The sequence below is a fragment of the Alosa pseudoharengus genome, unplaced genomic scaffold (assembly GCF_046254945.1).
Source record: "Alosa pseudoharengus isolate Yale_2024_CS ecotype anadromous, Long Island Sound unplaced genomic scaffold, YU_APseudo_1.1 YU_APseudo_1.1_scf_16, whole genome shotgun sequence".
In the NCBI taxonomy this organism is placed as follows: Eukaryota; Metazoa; Chordata; class Actinopteri; order Clupeiformes; family Clupeidae; genus Alosa; species Alosa pseudoharengus.
The window spans coordinates 16315356-16335747 of record NW_027468630.1 but is presented as its reverse complement, the minus strand read 5'-3'; the positions used below and the strand labels follow the sequence as shown (position 1 = coordinate 16335747).

The following is a 20392-nucleotide window of genomic DNA, read 5'->3' as shown; positions in this document are numbered from 1 at the left end:
GGCAATCAAAACCAAGTGGAAGTTTTAAGGGGGGAGAAATGGGACGGGCCCTAAATCTAACAGTAACATCCTAATCGCTTCAATCTTGCATGGTTTCATTCTGATAATCTTTTATCTGGTTATAGGTTGCTTGCTGCTTTGATACATTTCAGTATTAGAAAATACAAATTTAGTCAACTTAGATTAGCAGTTTATTAAGTAAAGACATTATTAAGACATGCTTTGTACATCAAAAATGCACAGTGTGTACATATTTGAACAGTATGTACATATTTTACAGGTGTGTTAGGAGTGCGTTAGCTTCAACTTCAACAAAACAAACAAAAAAACAAAAATCCACATTGACATGAGGGAACTTATCTAAGTAAAACATATTTATTAGGTCATTCATTTAGTTTAGAAATATATTAACATGGGCTGAAGTGAGTCCAGAGATATAAGGTTAGGCCAAGGCCCAGCAACAGTTGCCTGCAGTAGGACCTCTGCCACCAAGGCTGGACAGCTGCACAGTGGACTCAGTCAGCACACACCCAGTCTTCCTCACCTCCCTACAAACACACAATCCATATAGTATGACAATATGAACATTTGTTCTGAAACCCAAACCCAAGTAATTGTGTCAAAGTTTGTCATTCTTCAAGATCAACTTTCTCTGATGTCATAATGTGGCTAGTTGTAAGGGGAAAATGTTTTGAGGAGTCTTGGTGAAGGTTCATTTCTGCACAAAGAGTGGAAAATAAAGGTGCAGTGAAACTTCATAATGACAAACTAAGCATGCAATTCTAACTGTCCTTGTGTAGGCCTGTGGGTGTTACCTTGCTAGGTGCAGCACAGCCTCCACAACATTAGTTCCATCTTTGGCACTGGTCTCAAAGAAGAGGGCTCCGCATGTCTGAGATATAACAAAAAAAACGTACTCTATTGCACTACTGTAATTTTCCAACTATTAGCCACGGTTTATTCATGGATTTTGCAAAACTTCTTCAGCTATGAGGTTAATACACAGGGGCAGTTTTTTTTGTTTTTTTACTTGCATAAAACACTGTCCTGCGGTTTACACACAATGCAGCTAATACACAGGAAATTACTGTACTTTGTTTCAAAAATGGGCAAACATGGGCTAAGTAGCCTAACAAGGTCAATGTCCACTCGCCAATGGCACTGTTGTCCCCTATATTTCTCTTGCTCATTCATGTGCTGTACTGACATGAATACATGTTATAATTCATTGTCCTATTTGACTGGGTCTGGACCCACAGGTCAGCCTTGGCTCACTCAACACATCTTTCCTCCACTATTTGAGATCGGGGCGGTAACAGTTTCACCTTAAGGTAGACACTTTTTAAAACCACCAAAGGCAGGAAAATGTAGCCTTGAATAGCTAAGTGGTTTTTAAGAACTACTTACCGTAGCCAGACGCACCCCACAGGCAGAGCTCACACAGAGATTGCTGGTCACTTTACCTCGTAGGTCGGCCTTATTCCCCACCAGACACATGGGCACAGGGCTGGTAGTGCAGGCCTGAAAGGTAGGAACAAAAAAAGGGACATTTCTGGTCTTTTCTATTAAATGTGTGTACTAACTGTACAGCAGGTTGTGGTTGTACGGCTACAGTGTTTAAAGTCATGTAAAGGACTTATCCCATTTCTGTGCTTGACACAAAAGGAGAGAGTATTTTTGACTGTATACTCTACAGTTTACCTTTGAACGTCCCGAGACTCAAAGTAGCAGGGTTGTGCAAAATTCGAATTGCAAATCTGCTTCCTGTTTTTTTTTTTTACCTCAATTGAAATGCAAGTGAAATTCAAGAACTGAATTGGAATTTAAGAGCCAGTTTCAATTCAATTCTGGAATTTTGCACAACCCTTCAAAGTAGTTATCCAACAGCACTGCAATCAATATGTCAGTATTCTTAATCTACTAGCAAATCATGATTTAAACATCTATATGTCCAAATTAAATGGCCCAGTTTTCAACATCAGCTGATTTCAAACCAGTTTGAGATAACTGTCTGTCATTACCTCAATTTGCTCTAACCACTGGGTGATATTAAGGAAGCTCTTTTCAGAGGTGATGTCATATAGTAGAAGAATTCCATCGGCCTTCCGGAAGTATGATCTAGAAATACTCTGGAACCTACAGAAACAAAGCAAACAAACAAGTCGCTTCAGCTGGAAATCTCTGTAAGGGTAAAAAAACCAACGGTCTTTATGGAGAGTTCACAATGTACATTACATACATACCAAAACAGCAGAGTCTTATGAGAGCATGGGAGGTCTGTGACATAATCCCCCTTGAAGTCTCAAAAGCACACCCGAACAAGCTCTTCAGCTCAAATTTAAGGAGTTGTTATCTACATAAGCTTTGTTTTTTGACCCCTTGACAAAACAACCATGCCTATACTAGGTTGGTGGTAGTGTATTGGTTAAGGAACTGGGCTAGCGTGCAGTAGCCTAAAAAAGTTGTGGGTTCAATTCCCGGCTTCCACCGATGTGCCCTTGAGCAAGGCACTTATTCCCAAGTTGCATGTAATCTATTGTAATATAGTTGACATATGTAAGTCACTTTGTATAACAGTGTCTGCTAAATTAATACTAGTCGAGTCCTGTCACAGAGGTAGGCACAGCAGTTGCAAGTACCTTTCCTGGCCTGCAGTGTCCCATATTTGCAAAGCCGTCCTCTTGCCATCCACAAGCATGCGTTTTATCTGGCAGTCAACTCCTACACAGGGGGTGTGTGTGAGAGAGAAAGGGTGATAAAGGTAACGAGAAATGTCTGACATGATAACTAAGTCAACTTTGCTATGAATCACGAAGAGAATATGACTCTTCAATATCTTCAGTATGGATTTAATGGTGCCAAAGGAAAGTGAATAGCATAGCATGCCCTTTGTGGCTGGGCATGTATAGGAAACGTGTGTGTTTATGTAAATAGATATGTTGGTATGTGTAATTGTCTTACCAACGGTGGAGCGCATGTTCTCTTTGAACTGATGTTGACTGAGGCGCAGGAGAAAGCTGGACTTCCCAGAGCCCAAATCTCCTGCCAGGACCAACCGGTACGTGGGTTCGCTCCTCTCATCCTCACATGATGGCATACCTCCTGGCTATAACACACAAACACATTCATGTGATGATGATTATCACATAATATTGACTTCAAGTGTCATAAATGTGATGTGAGTCTGTGACAACATTGTTTGCATGTCACTTCGAGAACAATTTAGAACCTATAGCCTAAATATGACAAAAGGATAGATGGAAGGACAGACACGCACAGACAAGATTAATCAAGTCCCGTCTCACCTGGAGTGGAAGACCAGGTCGCGGTTTATGTTGGTACAGCACACCAGAACTGCCACTGGAAGATTCAGTAGTCTCCAAAGTAGTCTCCAGCCCCTAAATGCCATCCAATATAAGTTGCCTTTAAACATTAACTGGGCAAACAAACATGCAGTTAAATGTGTTCATTGTGCAGATGTCTTTATCCATATTGACAGTAGTTACAAAGAAGTAATGTCATGTTTATCAACATTTGTCCTTCCTCAGAATAGGATCAGTGAAGTTTGTGTTGCTTGTGCCTTGCTCGACCACCCGAGTTTCAGAAACAGAGTGCACATACTGTTGTGTCCTGACCCGATTCCAGCGCTGACTCTCGGTCGCTCTCCTTCAGATCATCACAGCTTAGAGGATCCAGCACAGACTCACTGTCTGACAGGCCACTAAGAGGGATGGGGAGAGCAACAGACAGGTGAGGACATGCATCCAGTATATGTTTGCAGGTAAAGGACCCCTAAATCTTGAAATACTTCACCTATTTAAGAATAAAATCCGTTTTTGGGTGGGCATGAAACTTCCAGGGATTTTGTCACATCTTCTTGATAACTGCATGTAGGCAAATGGAGTTATTAACATTCACACAAACATACAAACACCTCCATCATGCTGTGCTTTTATCAGTCCCAGTGTCATGGAAGGGCATTGGGGGGCCTGGCCCATCCTGGAAGTCACCTGTGCCTGCCCTGGACGAGCTTGGCTGCACCAACCAATCCCACTTCCTAGACCCTACAGTTCTGCATAAAATTCCTGAACAAAAATGAATTGATTTTGAACACAAACCTAATGTAGACTATGGGTTTGTCAATATAGCAATTGGCAAATAAAACTTGTAAAATCTGTATTATTTCATAGCCTAGGCCTATTTGAACATTAGCTAAGCGTTAATGGCTTATCACCTTTACGGAGAGGAGGCTAAAACCATTTAGTGGCGCAGTTTACTTCACTCTGCACTAAGTAACCACAGTCATCTGATGACAAATATAGGACTAATCAGCAGGTAGGCTATGTCTCATATAGCGTAGTAGTTAGTAGTAGTAGTTTCTGGCTTTGTTTGATAGCGGTAACCTTTCCTGTTTAGTCTTCTGACCTAGTCAAAGAACACAGGGTTGCCGAATTATCCGTAACTTCAGAGCTAACTTCCTTTCCCTCTATCTGAAATTAGTTAACAAATGAACAAGGACTTGGCTTTTGTCTGTGGATTTATTTTCTGACACTATTTTCAATATGACTCTCTCCAGTCTCAACAGCACGCCGCTTCTCTCCATGCGGATCTCAGTTCTAAACATACATTCGAGTCTATCTCGCCTTCTCTCATCCCATCTTTGCGCACAGGCCACACCATTATACAACAATAGGTTATGTTGCTTAGATACAGTTAGGCTACTTGGGTACACTGTAGACGAGTAGACATTGTGGACAAGTAGGGCCTAGACATTGTAGCCCCAGTGTCTTTTAATGGCCTACTAACGTGATCAATTTAAGTTTCCGCAACAGTGAACAGTGGATCAATTTGTGGCCCCCTTGGAAAAATATAATGCTCATCCGTGAATTGGTGTCTGCTGCCGGATCTGGTCTTGAATGAGTCCACATGAATTAACAATGCAAAAGTAGGAAAGTCATAAGTGCAACTCTGTGAACACATTACATCTGTGTCTTAATTTGCATGGAACCATTGACTTTTAAATGCATTTTTATCAGCATTCGTCCCTCTCCCTCAGAATGGGATCAGTGAAGTTTGTGTTGCTTGTGCCTTGCCCGACCACCCGAAACAGAGTGCACATACTGTTGGGTCCTGACCCGATTCCAGCACTGACTCTCTGTCGCTCTCCTTTAGATCATCACAGCTTAGAGGATCCAGCACAGACTCACTGTCTGACAGGCCACTAAGAGGAATGGGGAGAGCAACAGACAGTAGGTGAGGACATGCATCCAGTATATGTTTGCAGGTAAAGGACCCCTAAATCTTGAAATACTTCACCTATTTAAGAACAAAATCTGTTTTTGGGTGGGCATGAAACTTCCAGGGATTTTGTCACATCTTCTTGATGACTGCATGTAGGCAAATGGAGTTATTAACATTCACACAAACATACAAACACCTCCATCATGCTGTGCTTTTATGCGTCCACATAAATTAACAATTCCAAAGAAAGTAATTTTAAGTGCAACTCCGTACATCTGTGTCTTGATTTGCATGGAACTATTGACTTTTAAAATGCATTTTGTTTACACATAAACGTTTGGGGAAAGGTACCATTCTACAGGTTGACCAATGACCAATGGGGACACTCTCCAGATGAGATTTCAATCCTATGGGTGATGACCTGCCCATTATCCTGTCAGAGAGAACAGAGAGAAGATGATGTGGGAAAGGGGATGAGATGGGATGGGAAGTGGGAAGAGAGGAAGATTTTATGTTTGCCTTTGACATGTGTGAATACAGTACATGGTTGAAAGTATTTAGATTATTTTGTTTATTTGATAAGGACGGTGCACATTCATGAACATCAGCAGGGCTCCAGACTAACTTTTTGCACTGGTTGCACTGGTGCGCCTAACTTTTTTTCTTAGGTGCACCAGCACAAAAGTTAGGTGCACCCAAATTTTCAACCACATCACATTTAACACCGCAGCAGGTTCACTTTTTTTCCCTTAATTACTGTCCTATATAGGTTGTCCTATGATTTATGATTTACAATTCTACAAGAAAAGTAACTTAATGAAGTGTTGGTGCTTTAAGTGCTTCACTGAGCTGAAATTTAAACTTAAAACATCTCAAGATTAATTAATAAAAATAAGATTGAGTAAATTAACAGTGCACGTCTTTTAAGGGCTTCAAACTGCACATCTCATGGCTCAATGTTTTACATACTATCCTTCATGATCTTTATGCCTTGGCTAAACCAGCTCGCCATGCTAGCATCTTCCATAGAAATGTATTTGAGCACAATTTAAAGAGATGTTCCAAGTAGCCTGGGGGATTTTTATGTGATTTTGCAATGATGATTGCAATAATCATTTGACAGCCCCACAATGCAATTTAGTGTTTTTAAATGTTCAATAAGAACATGGTTAATGCAGTAACGAAATGGTAGGCCTATTATTATAGGCTACTGCAATGACTTGCCATGCTCGATCTAATTGTGTCCATCGGGCTTTAAATGTAGCAGCGATATTCGGTTTGCGCCAAATACCGGATTAAATTGATTGATGCCATCAGAATGAGTTTACACAACTCGCGCGCAAAACGAATATTGCTGTTGAAAACCGGGTTACTCCCTGCATGTAACTGCGGTCAATGACGCACTCCTTTTCGGCGATATCTGTATCTCTGTCGTTCGGTCGTTGTATGCATTGTTCGCAATTTTAAGACGTCTTTTCATCTGCAATGACTCCTATAAATTTGGCGCAAGTGGCATTCCTGTACGTCGGGTTTAGCCTACGTTCAAACTATTTTTCTGGTGAATAATTATTTCGGACTGAACTTGGTGAAGGGAAGTTTCACTAGGCCTATCGTAGGCAACGATAAACTTGATCATCATCTCGGGCTCGTCTGATCGGTTTGCTGCTGCCAGCAGCCGCTGAAAGGCAGTGGGGAGAGGGGACATTTATCTCGGCCTATGTGACCACACTGTAATGCAACTACATCCACTCTGTTTATCTGACGGGTCTCTGACCTCCATTGCTCTCTCTCTCTCTCTGCAGCACACGCATTTTCAAATTTACTCACAGGCACTGGGCCACGGCCAATCAGAGGGGAGGTCCCGCCCTTCACTATCTGTGATTTGTTTAAACCACGATATTGGCCAAAATATGTTTCTGTTATTGAACCAAATGTAGAGTTTCAATGCGGACACTTTTTCCTCTCTCGAATAAGGCGCACCGGTGCGACCTCCGATTTTTTTTAGTCGCACTTTTGAAAAATTAGGTCGCATATGCGACCAAATTGGTCGCACTCTGGAGCCCTGATCAATATAAAATACGGAATGTAAACATGCTGGATGTATCAAAATTTCTCATCATAGTTCCTAAGCAGGTGAGCTAGGAAACAGAATGGCATACAAATACACATAGAAAACGTACATCTACACAGATAAGGACAGACACAAAGTCACTATACACTGTCCACAAATCCAGAACAGTGACAGAACCAGCTGAGCAAATAACAATTACAAATATAGCTGCAAGCAGCAATGAGGGGGCCAAGCAGTTAAGCAGGAGTTGGGATTGGATTGGACTGGACTGGACTTGACTGTGTTGCGTTAGATTGGATTGGATTAGACTTGATTAGATTGAATTGGATTGGACTGGACTGGATTCGAAGGTCACCGAATTTATTGTGTGTCCTCAAGATGTACTCCTAAGTCCACATACCAAGTTTGGTTTAAATCGGTGAAAGTGTTGATAATTATAGCACCCCTTGTGGTCAAAGCACACCAAATTAATTGTGGGTCCTTAGGATGTGTTCACGAATCAACGTACCAAGTTTGGTGTCGATACGAAAAAGTCTTCCTAATTATAGCGCCCCTAGTGGTCAAATTACACCAAATGTATTGTACGTCCTCAGGATCGGGTCCCGAGTCCATGATTCCACGTACTAAGTTTGGTTATGATACATGAATTGGTTGCGGAGATATGAGCTCATTTCCTGTTTGGCGGCTTCGCCACAAATTTCGATTGGCTGTTACGGGAGGACCATTTTAGTTCCGAAGACGAAAAGGGATAACTTTTGTGCGGCTTGGTCTGAAGATCATATGTACTAAGTTTCGTGAAAATCGGACAAACTATGTCTTTTCACTGGTCTCCCTAAAAAAACAATAAAACCTTGATAAAATCCAATATGGCGGAAAATCCATCATGGCGGAAATTAACGTCATAGGGTGCGTTGAACTCAGCTTGGTCTAAGGATTCCAACGATACCTCATTTTTGACAATTGGGCAAAGGGGTCAAAAGTTACATGCGTGAACGCACATCCAACTTTGGCCTGTTGGTGGCGCTAGAGCACTCAAGGTGCCGGCAGGAAACTTGGTTCAATTAATTATCGGACTGTCCCCAATCAGTGTGCCAAATTTCACAACTTTTGACCAGACGGTTCTATGGGCTGCCATTGACTTCCATTGCGGAATAATAATAATACGAAAACGTAGAAACACAATGGGTGCCTTCGCAGCTTCTCTGCTTGGCCCCCAAATACAAGATATACAACCACACATATAGGGACAGAGACAACAACAACACACTACACAGATCCATTAGAATAGTCTCATCTGGTTTAAACAGGATAATTGCAAGACATTAGAATGGAGGAGTTAAAAGCGGTTGCAGTTCTCCATGATTTTCCAGTTTGAGATTGGGTCTTAACATTGTGATATGTATGGAACACCCTTATTGCAAGCTCCTGACAGCATGAGAGGGTGTGGAGACTTACTGTCCCATCAGGGCATACGGAGGCGTTTTCTCCTTCATCTCAACACTCTCCCTGGAGAAGGAATACACCATCAGTACAGCATGATGACAAACAGCAATCACACAGTAAACACCTCATCTATAAACTCATACCACTATTTGGAAGATATTTGCAACGTGGCAGAAAGCAATGGTGATTGAAAGGATTCTTTGTATAGAGAGTAACCAGAGACTTTCTAATGAGGAGACACAGCACTTAAAAAATTCTCTATAGAAATACATGGGGTTAGTTCGTGAAGCCTTGCGCACACGCATTTCTGCTGAATAGGGTGCCCGATGAGTGCCCAAAAATCGTTGCTATATGGCCGCTTAGTGGAGGGACTTGCCTAAAAGGACTTTGGAGTAACTTTAAACTGTCCACTAAAGAGGGTGCAAAAACTGATTTTATCATTGACTTAATGCTTATTTTAGTTGACCCACAGCACAGAAACCAGACTGTGACACTATAAAAAGAGGAAACTTGCTGGGCCATGAGCTCCTGCTTGAGTTTGTCCAGCTGGGTCTGTATGCGGGTGACCTCTGTCTGCGCCTTCAGCAGTGCAGTCCTCAGCTGCTCATTCTCCTGAGAGTAACCAAAAGGACGGAGTGAAAAAAACTCTAACTAAGGATGTGTTCAGAGGATCCATCACAAAGCACTGGGTGTTCATAACGGCCAAGAGGCAAGAGGAGTAGAGGCCGACAAATAGTACTCTGGTTCAACTATCATGGGACTTGACTCTGTATTCCGCCTTAGGTGAGAGATTAGGGAACAACAACAACAACAACGGGGTGAGTAATTGTGCATTGAAGCCAGCCATACCTGTCTTAGGGCAGTTATTTCAGCATGTGAATCTGACAGCTCTCCTTTATGCTTGGTCTTCATATAAACTATACAGGTTTCCTGCTGCTGTTTCTGTAAAGTGTGTAGACACATGCACATACACACACAACAGGCATAACATTGCATAGCCTACTATTGTTCTAAACTCTCCATAACTGTTAAAGATTATGTAACCAGTATTTTTAGAACACTTCCTTATGTTGAGCTTGCCATCACTGCATTTACATATAACAAATATTATCTCACCTCCTCTTGTGCTTTAAGGAGCAGCTGTTGTTGTAGTAAATCCTCCAAATCTCTCATCTGACCAGATCTCCTCTCTCTCTGCCTATCGGCAGACAAACGTGCATCTTACACAGCATCAAGACTCATCTAAAATGCTACGAATGAGCAGAAGAAATGCTGGGGTGTGTTGCTTGTCCATAGTCTTCTTCAAACTTGTCCATGTGTTGCTTCTTGATACTTGTCCATATTCCATTTCCACCCCTACCCTTTATAATGACCCAGGACAGACACAGTGATATTTCTGTACATGCACAAAAGGTTACATGGAAAAACTTCTGATTACCTTTGACAGCTCTGAATGGATAGGCCATAGGCCTACAACAGAGCAGTTTGCACAACATTCATTAACTGAGTTTGTGAACAATTAGCGAGTTAACTCATGGAGTCACAAGACAGTAGGCATTAGGCCTGCATCATGGTGTAGTAGCATGAATGGTCTTTGTGTAGCCTGAATTAGCCTGAATGCTTTCTATAAAACACACCTTGCGCCTCTCAGTCACACATTGCCTCTTGCCAGACTTCTCATCTTAAACATGAGTGGGCCTACAAAGGCTAACGTTATACACACCATCCCAAGAAGTCTTCGTCACAATCCAGGGAATCCTCAAATTCTCTCCAGTCAATCAGACCGCGACGTTTGGGCTTAATAGGCCTTTTTACGAAGGTCAACCCGTCGTTTACTTCATCTGAAATGTTGGTAGCATTCGCCGAATCGTTCTCATCTGCTGTGTCGCTATCGGCCAATAACCCGTCCTTAGTGTTTAGTTGGTTTAACAAAGAGCAAATATCAGTGTTATTTAAAAGCTCCGATTCATTTTTCATCCCACTCGCGGACAAACGTCGCCGATTCGGGTTGCTCATGATTTGTGTGCAATTAACGTAAAATAAATAAATACAAATTGTGAGAACTACTTGAAATACCCTTCCAGAAAACTGCGATTATTTAAAAAAAGAACACTATACGGCATGTGTGGCCACCGCAGAAAAGAGTGACGCAGGTGCTTCAACTTCAGACACACCTGCTCAGCGCGTCATAACATTGGTTTTGATAGGGTGCTTGTGCAGCCCTGCGAGATACGTATTTTGATAGGCCCAATTTGCAATCATATTCTAATATCAGTGTTGTTGCATTTCTCCTTTTTTAATGTAACATGAATTTGAAATGAATAAGTCATAGGCCTACTGTAGGCCTATTGTTCGCGACTTCGGAGATGCAAACAATCTTGGTTTCGTTTCTCATATTTTCACAGATTAAAACAGATGCCAAACATGCCATGTCAATTTCTCATGAGTACATTTCAAGTGAGTGTAGGGCTCTTTAAAAGAACAGCATTAGCCTATATAGGTTAAAGAGCATCCTGTAGGATTGACATCCATGCAAATCCCTTTCTGTAAATAGATGCGTTTGCGCCAGCCTTCATGGCTACTCTAAACAATGATGATATGTGTCCATTTATGAACATGGTCATAATATACAAATTCGTCTGGAAAGGTGTCTCTTCATGCAAAAACTTACGGTAATACTGACAAGCATTGGGTAGACAGACAGGCAAAACTCTACTTCCCATGACAACACAACTCTTCACTCATGTTGCAAATAGGCTATTGGGATGAGTTTACAATGAGGTGTTTACTATTTACTGTTTCATTGTTGTTTGTCATTACACTGGACTGATTGTGTATTTCTTCATCAGGGAGAGTGTTGAGATGAAGAAAGAGGATATAAGGATGAATAAGGATGTCTGCCTACATATCACAAAAAGTGACTCCACTTCATTTAGTAATGTTCCAAAACATTTTCATTGGATGTAATAAACCAAATAAAGTGCAAAAACAGTGAAGAACAAGCAAAAGTAATGTCAGTACGGCTCAGAACTTACAGTACAATCCACACAAACACACACTCAATTGAATCAAAGTAAACACCAAGACTATGTGTAGGTGAGTCTGCACGTGAGTCTGTGGATGATAGAGGGATAGAGACTCAGAGCAAAAAATAAAAAAAGATGAACGTATGAAGAGTAGGGAAAAAAGAGGAAGTAAAATGCTTTTGGGAGCAATAACAGGAAGTTTGGTAGTTAGGCACACAGTATAAACCAAATTATAAGAGTAAAACTCAATATAGAATCCTTCTGAGTAATTTCTTACAGTAGATCTCCAACTTACACTGAAAACAATATTATAAAACTCTCAAACAGAACCCCCTGTTTTCTTCTGTCTTCAGTGGAGGGACTGTGAACAGATATAAAAAAACTACTTCCAAAGACTTAATCTGTGAGCGTCACATTAAAATAACAGCTTGTTAATACTCTTCTAGTACACATACATTCAGTGGTGAGTCAAAAGGTCTTTGTCAGAAGCCAGTGCAAATTATTACTAACAGAATGTTGTGCCATATTTAACAGTCTCACAAAATAATATCAAGATGATATGGAAGGTCATATATCACAAGACAGAATGTGTGCGTTTTAAAGGTGTAGGTTTTTGAACATTCTAAGTTCCGCAACAATTGAAGGTTCTAAAATTCTATGTTGAATTCAATGAACCCAGATATTCTTTAGAACGTTCATTTCTCAACATTCCCGTCACACCGGTGTGACGGTACTCCTTTAAAGGTTAAGATGCACTTCTGGTCATTTAGCAAGGGAAGGTCAGATCTAACTGGTGTTAGAACCTCAATGGTTAGTCTGCTGAGGAAGATACCTGTGGCCTCTAAAAAGATCAGACCGGTCATTAAGATGAGAACACATTACAGTAAAGCTCAGAGGGATAGTGATGTCCAGTCTCTGTAATGGAAGTCTGCTTATCAGGGTTTTGCTCACAGTAAAATGACGAGGTAAAACCACACAGGTAAACAAACAAGTGAGACATGGTGGTGGTTAAGGACTACACTCAGTTCTGACAAGTCGTCTTAGAGTGTGTCTGAATATCATCTTCACATTAACTGTGTGTGAACATCTGTGTGTCTTTGTATGCATGCGTGTGTGGGTTTGTGTGTGTGTGTGTGTGTGTGTCTACACTATGGAGTCTTGAATCTCAGATCCCAGTCTGACACGAGGCCTAGGACAGATGGGAGAGTTGTCTCCGTGAGTCTGTGTCTCTGTGTGCGGCTGTGGGTGAGTGGGCGTGTGAGAGTGTGTGTGTGTGTGCGCGCAGTAGTTCTCCTCCAGTGTCTGATAGCCCTTGAGTTCAGATGGAGTGGTCGGGATGGAGCCCCCATTCAGTGGCAAACTCTCGGTTGATTTACCCACAATCCTCGGCTTCTGTTGCTGTGTGGGTGGCACACTTGCCCGGCCGTACACCACGCACACGCCGAAGCACAGCACACACACACACAGGAGCACACACACTGCGATCAGCTCTGCGCGGTAGGTCTTTGCAGTCGCCCACGGTGAGTGAGACCGATCGGGCAGAATAACTGACTCCTCCTCCAAGGGATGTGGTGCTCTTGGTCGACCGATAGGAGTGGGTCTCTGGACTCGTGGCTCCGCCCTCACACAGTAATTGGCCAGGAGTTGCTGAAAACCACGTTCCTCTGCCCAGCATGAGTAGAGTCTTTCAGCCCCCTCTATGCCGCCAACCACTAGCCCACCCTCTGGACCAGGAAACAGGAAGTGAGGCGTGCTGGGGCTGTATGACCATGTCCTGTGTGCATGGTTAGACCGTAGCTTGCATGGAAGAACGCGGAAGGTGTTGGCAGGTACAACGACCACCTGACATGCAGACATGTCTGAAAAAATTCAAACACACACACATACACACACATATACTAACATATATCAAACTGGACGTTAAATGTATTTATAGATAGATAGATAGAGAGATAGATAGAGAGATAGATAGACAGATAAGATACTTTATTCATCCCAAGGGAATTTTTTTATGTGTGGGTGTGTGTTTGCGTGTGTGACTCACCGGGGCTCTGTGACTTTGCAGAGCGTGGGGTGGCTGTGATCTTACACAACAAGGATGGGTCTGCATTTTCAATGTCCTGCTGCCATTGCCTGGGTAGGAAAGAGAGATACAGATGTGTGAATTACACTCAAGGGTTACAAGAATTTTCCATTTATTGTAATAGTTGAGTAAAAACTAAAATGACTACTGTGTGGGTAAATGTGTGTCTGTGTCTCTGTTTATTGTGTGTGTGTGTGTGTGTGTGTGTGTGTGTGTGTGTGTGTGTGTGTGTGTGTGTGTGTGTTTGAGAGGGAGAGTGTGCATAATTGAGTTTCAGTTGTAGGGCTCACCCCTGTGGCGCGGTGTGTGTGAGGTCAGCACAGCGTGTTCCGGCCCAGGCGCAGTACGGGTCTCGGGCCAACACACACTCCCCACAGGTCCGGTGAGCCGAGCAGTTACTCACACTCAGCTGCAGAACGGCCGAGTAGGAGGACACAAACAACACACCCTACACACACACACACACACACACAGACAGAGTCGTTAGAAATAGTTGGATCATGCTCACTCCGTCTCTCTGTCTCTCTTTGTCTCTCTCTGTCTCTCTCTCTCTCTCCCTCTCTCTCTCTCTCTCTCTCTCTCACACATACACACACACACACACACACACACACACACACACAGACACACACTTCCACAAGTTTTAAGCCCACACCAACAGACAGACAGACACATGCGCATTACCTTGCTTGAGTCCAATTCAATGTGTTGTATAGGCTGTTGCCTTGGAAACAGTGTGATCTCTTCAATAATGTGTATGTTGTCGGCACAACTAACAGCCTTATGCAGTCGTCCGTCATCTGCCAAACACATAACACAACACAACAGCATTATCCAATCTCTGCTCGGCATACTGCAATAATGCACAAAACTGCTACTTCAGTCAATAAATCATTAAGAGCCAATCACATAACACACAACTTTGTGCATTGTCTATTTAGAAAAACATGTAATCTACTATTACATCACATGAAACAAGATCGAACAATCCAAAGTAAAAATAAATCCATGTGAACAAATCCAGCAAAAAAAAGACAAAGCACTCGTCTATGCAACAAAAAGTTTAAAATGCCTTTATTCAAACAGGAAAAGTCAAACATGATTAAAAACATATACACCTTGACGTATTTCGGCATCCAGCCTTCTTCATGAAGTGCATGTTTTTTTTTATAATGTTTGACCTGTTTCTAGGCATCTTATGTCTTTTAAACAAGTGTGTCTTTTTGCTAAAAATAAAAATGACTGCAGCATCCGCCAACAGTGACTGAAACCGTACGAACACACACCTGTTCCCAGAAACATCACATCATAGACCTTCCGCAGGCCCTGGACTCTCTGCACTGCAATCTGTGTGTAGCGAACACTCTGTGTGCGTAGCAGTGGAGCACTGCGGATCACTCCATCCATGAGGAAGTGGTCCTTCACAAAGTTCAGCACTTTATCAGGCATATGCAGGGATGACTCAAACCCCATCTCTCTCACAGCACTGTTCACACACTACAGAAAGAAAAAAAAACAGGGACAGTCAAATTCTGACTATTGTATATATACTTACTATATGTAAGCTACCTTTAACGTTATATACATAATGCATATATGCTTGTTTTAGAGGTAATTATGAAAACACAATCAGTGTGAATGTGTGTGTATGGCCATATCTGTGGAAAGCCATACACAATACACTAATGTGAGTGTCTCCTTACAGCTCTAGAATCTAGACAGATTATAGGTGTGTGTGTGTGTGTGTGTGTGCACTTACCGCTCCAGGGCGTGGTTCTGGAACAGGTTGAGTGTGTGTGGTCCAACGTTGTGTTTCTCGGTTCAGTTCTCGGTATCGGCCATTAAATACACTGTCCACATGCTTCATACTGAAAACACACACAGCCGAACTCCCCCATGCTCCTTTATGCCTAAACACACACACACACACACACACACACACACACACACACACACACACACACACACACACACACACACACACACAGAGAGAGACCTTTCATGTCACCAGAGCTTCAAAAAGTTATCAAAGTGTCAAAATTAACTTTTTTTCTTGTCAACAACACATTTTCGATGCATATTTACATGCACATTTACATTACATAAATGTACATAGTCATACACACATATGGACATTGTTGAAGATGGACACAAATACACACCACTGTGAGGTGAAGACTGCATAGAGCAGTGTGTGTTCTCGGCTTGGCGCAGTATGTATGAAGACGTCCTGCACGATGTTGTAAGGGAAGCCGTCATCAGGCAGAGAGCACTGCAGCTGGGCTTTCAGGAAGGTCGTCCACTTCTTCTGAAGGACCCTCTCACCACCCTCGTCATCCTATACATAAATACACACACACACACACACAAACACACACACATATGTGTGAGCGTGTACCCACACAAACACAGAAGTATTCACAAATATAGATGCAAATGAACTCAGTAAATGAACTCTTCATGAGATTTGCACACATTCCACAAATAGAAACATAAACACAACAAATCTAAGCAGACAAATCCCCTCCCCGTTATACTTAGGCAACTTCCCATAAGCATGGAAACACACAAACACACACACACACACACACACACAGAGTCCATTCATACACATATTATGGTCTTTAGCATTCACAGAAGTCAGGATTGAACCCTTCTGTCAATGTACAACACAATGTGCAAACACAGTCACACACACACACACACACACACACACACACACACACAAACACATGCATAGTGTCCTTTACCTTACAGACACGTGCTATGCGGGACACAATGGTGTTGTCAAAGAAATCAAACTCTGTTCCAGTTTCACTGAAGAAGAAGTAGATCTCATCGTCTCCATCAGTACCCGGCATGTATGCAGATCCCACAAATACTGGATCTGAACGCACACACACACACACACACACACACACACACACATACAAACACCCGTCAATACCCGGCATGTATTCAGATCCCACTAATACTGAAAATTATTATTTCCATACTGTGTTTTGTGTGGTTTCACAGTTCTGTGTGTTTGGAAGATAAACTGTTTGAAACTGATAAACTGGTTTGAACAACTGAAGGAGGCCACTGACCCAAAGTTTTGTTTACTATGAAATACTTTTTTTCTAGAGCAGACAACAGTTTGCAGACTGTCTAAACTGCTACAGTCTAAACTGTGTTACAATCTGAACTTCACTTCCCTTGCTGTAGCCCTTGTGTGTGGGATGTGTGTTATCTCCACTCTCTTGTTTACCTTCCAGCCAGTTAAGGGAGTTGTCGGTTTTGAGAGCAGCTCCGGTGCCCAGGCTCTTAGAGATGGTCGGCTCATTACCCTGGAAATTACTCACAGTCCCAGTATACAGCATCCCATCTGCAACAAACAACGTCATTCATCATTCAGTGTGTGTGTGTGTGAGTGTGTGTGTGTATGTGTGTGTGTGTGTGTGCGTGTATGTGTGTGTGTGTGTGTGTGTCACGTTCGAAAAGCATACCACCTATGGGAAGATCTGAGGCTAATAGATGACCACCCACCTAGAGCGGTGGTGACCCTATGACATCAAATAGCTTTATAGCCAAAGCGTTTTAAGCCTTTGTGACAATTGTTTATTTCCAGAGAAATACAACATTGTATGACTTGCTCCATAACCTCATATCTCACTTTATGGCCCTGCAATAAACCATTTTCTAAACTTTTGCTAAACATTATGTCATGAACATGCAGCTTTCATTCGCACAAGAGAGTAGTGACCGTATTGTCAAGTCAAGTCAAGTCAGTTTTATTTGTATAGCGCATTTAACATGCACAGAGTGCAACCCAAAGCGCTCCACATATAAGACATTGTCACTGATACATAGACTAACAAAGACAATATCGGACGGAGCGGCATAGTCGCCAGCGTACCCGTGACACCAAGACATAGAACTACGTTTAAGAAATAACAAACGCAAAAGATGCCGGACAGAGCGGCGTAGTCGCCAGCGTACCCGTGACACCAAGACATACAAGACAGACAACAAACAAATTAATAAATAAAATAAATAAAAATAAAATTAGTCCAATTTCCAACTGGCTGAAAATGTCCAAGGGCAATGATGACTCGCGTGAAACTGCTGAATAGTGAAATTGTCTGAATAGGAAGCTTGAATGCAATCTGGGAGAGAGCCCATGGGGAAGCTAATTACGTGAATTTTTTTTTATTGGATTGGCACAATGTCAAGACAAATCACCAACCAAAGCTGCACTATAACTCAAAGCACTCTGGACGTTCTCTATGTTCTGGGTGTGGCGAACAGAGGATTGATCAACATCACGTCTATGTCACCAAACTGAGTGCACTGTGTGTGTGTGTGTGTGTGTGTGTGTGTGTGTGTGTGTGTGTGTGTGTGTGTGTGTGTGTGTGTGTGTGTGTGTGTGTGTGTGTGTGTGTGTGTGTGTGTGTTTATGTGCACCTGCAATGACAGCAGTGTTCTGGTACTCTGGACTGAAGGGACAGCGGCTCCGTCCATCCTCCATGAGAACCTCTCCCTGATCATCCCTCAGCATGGAAAAACTAGCTGCATTCTACAAACACACACACACAGCAAAATATATGGCATCATAAACATAAAAAAACTAGAAAACTAGCTGCATTCTACACACACACACACACACACACACAGCAAAATATATGGCATTATACACATAAAAAAACTAGAAAACTAGCTGCATTCTACACACACACACACACACACACACACACACAAACATACAGAGCAAAATATATGGCATCATACACATGCAAAGGTCATAAACACACATAAAGAGTTGCTAGGTCATTCTAAGGAAATTGAGAAAGAGAGAGCGAATGCGATTCTCACTCACAATGTAAGAACAGGTGGGGCTGAAAGCGTAGGTTCCACACACGTACAGATGTGTGTCGTTCAGATGCAGTAAGAGCTTGATGTAGTTGAAGCAGTCTTTCTGCAAACAAAACATCTTAGTGCAAGATCTCCAAACTGTAAATATAGCATGTGCTACCAGTAGCTACCACAAGGGGGATGCTCCTGTGCCTGAGTCAGTAGGATTTATGTGAACGACAACATGCTGCTAGGTCAGAGCATGTGCTACTTTGTGAAAAACAAAGCATATGCTTGTAGCAATGCTAGAGATTTCTCGCGAGGTGCACATGGGAGTTGGAGAATGAGACTGAGTGCCCACGCCCAAACAAACAACCTCAGTCATCAGAGGGGTGCACTACAAAGCAAGGTTACTGGCTTACCCCTGGAGGTAACAACACGTCCTTTTAGAAACAATAGCTGCTCAGTGCAGTGTTCTTTTAGAGATCAAAGGTTACTCCCACAATTACCTGAGTTAGCCTGTTGCCTTAGCCACGTTGACACCAGACACTTCTCAATTGAGAGTGGGTCTGGAAAAGGTTCATTGACTTACGACTTCAAGCAGAAGGGCGTAACTAGCAGTGAAATGAAACTTACATTGGTGCATTAAACTCTTACCCAATTGTTTCAGAAGTGGTCAATGAAGGTTTTAAATGCAGTTGTTAATTCCAAAAAAATACACGTCAATGCCGGAATAGCGTTTGTATTTGCATGCCCGTGTTTTAGGGACATTGGAAATGTGCTTCAATTTGCCAAAGGTTCGTATGGGTATTCCCAGGCTACTGTTATCTCCCTTTGTAGCACAGTCCTCTGATCTTAATGGATCTGCTGACTTGAGTGTCTGTGTTTTTCTGCCATGCTATGTTATTGATGCTGAACATCACATAGGAGGCTGTGTTGAGAGTGCTGTGTTGAGAGAGCTGTGTTGAGAGATCTCCCTCCCTCTTTCGACTCACCTGCAGGTCTTTCCCTTTAAAGCCACACTCCTTTCTCTTCTTCTCAGGTGTTTCCCATGACAACTGAACATAACACACACACACACACACACACACACACACACACACGCAAGGGGTTGAAACAATTAATAATACCAATTGGCACACAAATACAAACACCCAAATCCACACAATCACACATACATACTGCCTTTTGTTGAGAGTGTGAGGTGATGTCATTGACGTTGAGGGCAAACAGCATGTCTCTGGCACCCACGTAAAGTGTGCTATCTGATTGGCTGAGCAGCAGCGAGGTGTAATTAAACACTCCAGCAGGGGAGAACTGTCTGACAGCTCGCTCCTGAGAGTCTGTCAACAACAACAACAACAACAATCTTACAAAAAATGCAACTAACAAAACAGAGAAAAACATTGAACCATAACTGTGAATAGAAAGGTGCTTAAAACAAAATAAGTAAATCACCACACACAATATACAAGAAACTAAAGGACCTTACCATAACAATGTTCTACCAAAACACTACAACACACAACAACAACAACAATAACAATTCTGCTACTTACGGTAGGGGAAGCTGATGCGAGGAATGACATCATCATTACGTGCCACTGCTATGGTGGACAGCAGCAGAGACAGCGCCCATGGGAGGAGCAATGTCATGGTTACTACCTGTATGGCAACAGAAGACTCAAGGATGGC

At 42.3% G+C, this 20392-nt stretch overlaps 2 protein-coding genes across 3 annotated transcripts in view; both read right to left on the bottom strand.

The window, feature by feature from the left end:
- Nucleotides 1-168: 168 nt before the first annotated feature.
- Nucleotides 169-10900, bottom strand: LOC143125606 (ras and EF-hand domain-containing protein homolog). 2 transcript variants are annotated; one of them, XM_076287227.1, is made up of 16 exons: nt 10479-10900; nt 9872-9953; nt 9605-9697; nt 8768-8818; nt 5593-5674; nt 5317-5387; nt 5122-5221; nt 3814-3884; nt 3622-3721; nt 3306-3398; nt 2962-3106; nt 2640-2721; nt 2022-2136; nt 1408-1521; nt 816-892; nt 169-548 (listed from the first exon to the last, which is right to left on the bottom strand). In XM_076287227.1, the coding sequence occupies exons 4-16, from the start codon at nt 8803-8805 to the stop codon at nt 443-445; spliced, it is 1194 nt and encodes a 397-aa protein (XP_076143342.1). In that variant the 5' UTR covers nt 8806-8818; nt 9605-9697; nt 9872-9953; nt 10479-10900; the 3' UTR covers nt 169-442. The 2 variants fall into 2 exon arrangements, with proteins under 2 accessions (XP_076143342.1, XP_076143343.1); XM_076287228.1 differs by having other exon boundaries at nt 9605-9949.
- Nucleotides 10901-11686: 786 nt separating this feature from the next.
- LOC143125605 (semaphorin-4B-like) overlaps nt 11687-20392 on the bottom strand; it is a 12039-nt gene continuing 3333 nt past the window's right edge. The window contains exons 2-15 of the mRNA XM_076287226.1: nt 20257-20392; nt 19880-20040; nt 19693-19755; nt 18723-18821; nt 18311-18422; nt 17115-17231; nt 16615-16751; nt 16027-16202; nt 15624-15774; nt 15151-15361; nt 14549-14664; nt 14155-14312; nt 13826-13914; nt 11687-13640 (exon numbers count right to left, since the gene is read on the bottom strand). The exon at nt 20257-20392 is cut by the window's right edge and continues 302 nt beyond it. Of these exons, the coding sequence (XP_076143341.1) occupies nt 12925-13640; nt 13826-13914; nt 14155-14312; nt 14549-14664; nt 15151-15361; nt 15624-15774; nt 16027-16202; nt 16615-16751; nt 17115-17231; nt 18311-18422; nt 18723-18821; nt 19693-19755; nt 19880-20040; nt 20257-20392 (2442 nt within the window). The 3' untranslated portion in view covers nt 11687-12924. The remainder of the gene's footprint in view (nt 13641-13825; nt 13915-14154; nt 14313-14548; nt 14665-15150; nt 15362-15623; nt 15775-16026; nt 16203-16614; nt 16752-17114; nt 17232-18310; nt 18423-18722; nt 18822-19692; nt 19756-19879; nt 20041-20256) is intronic.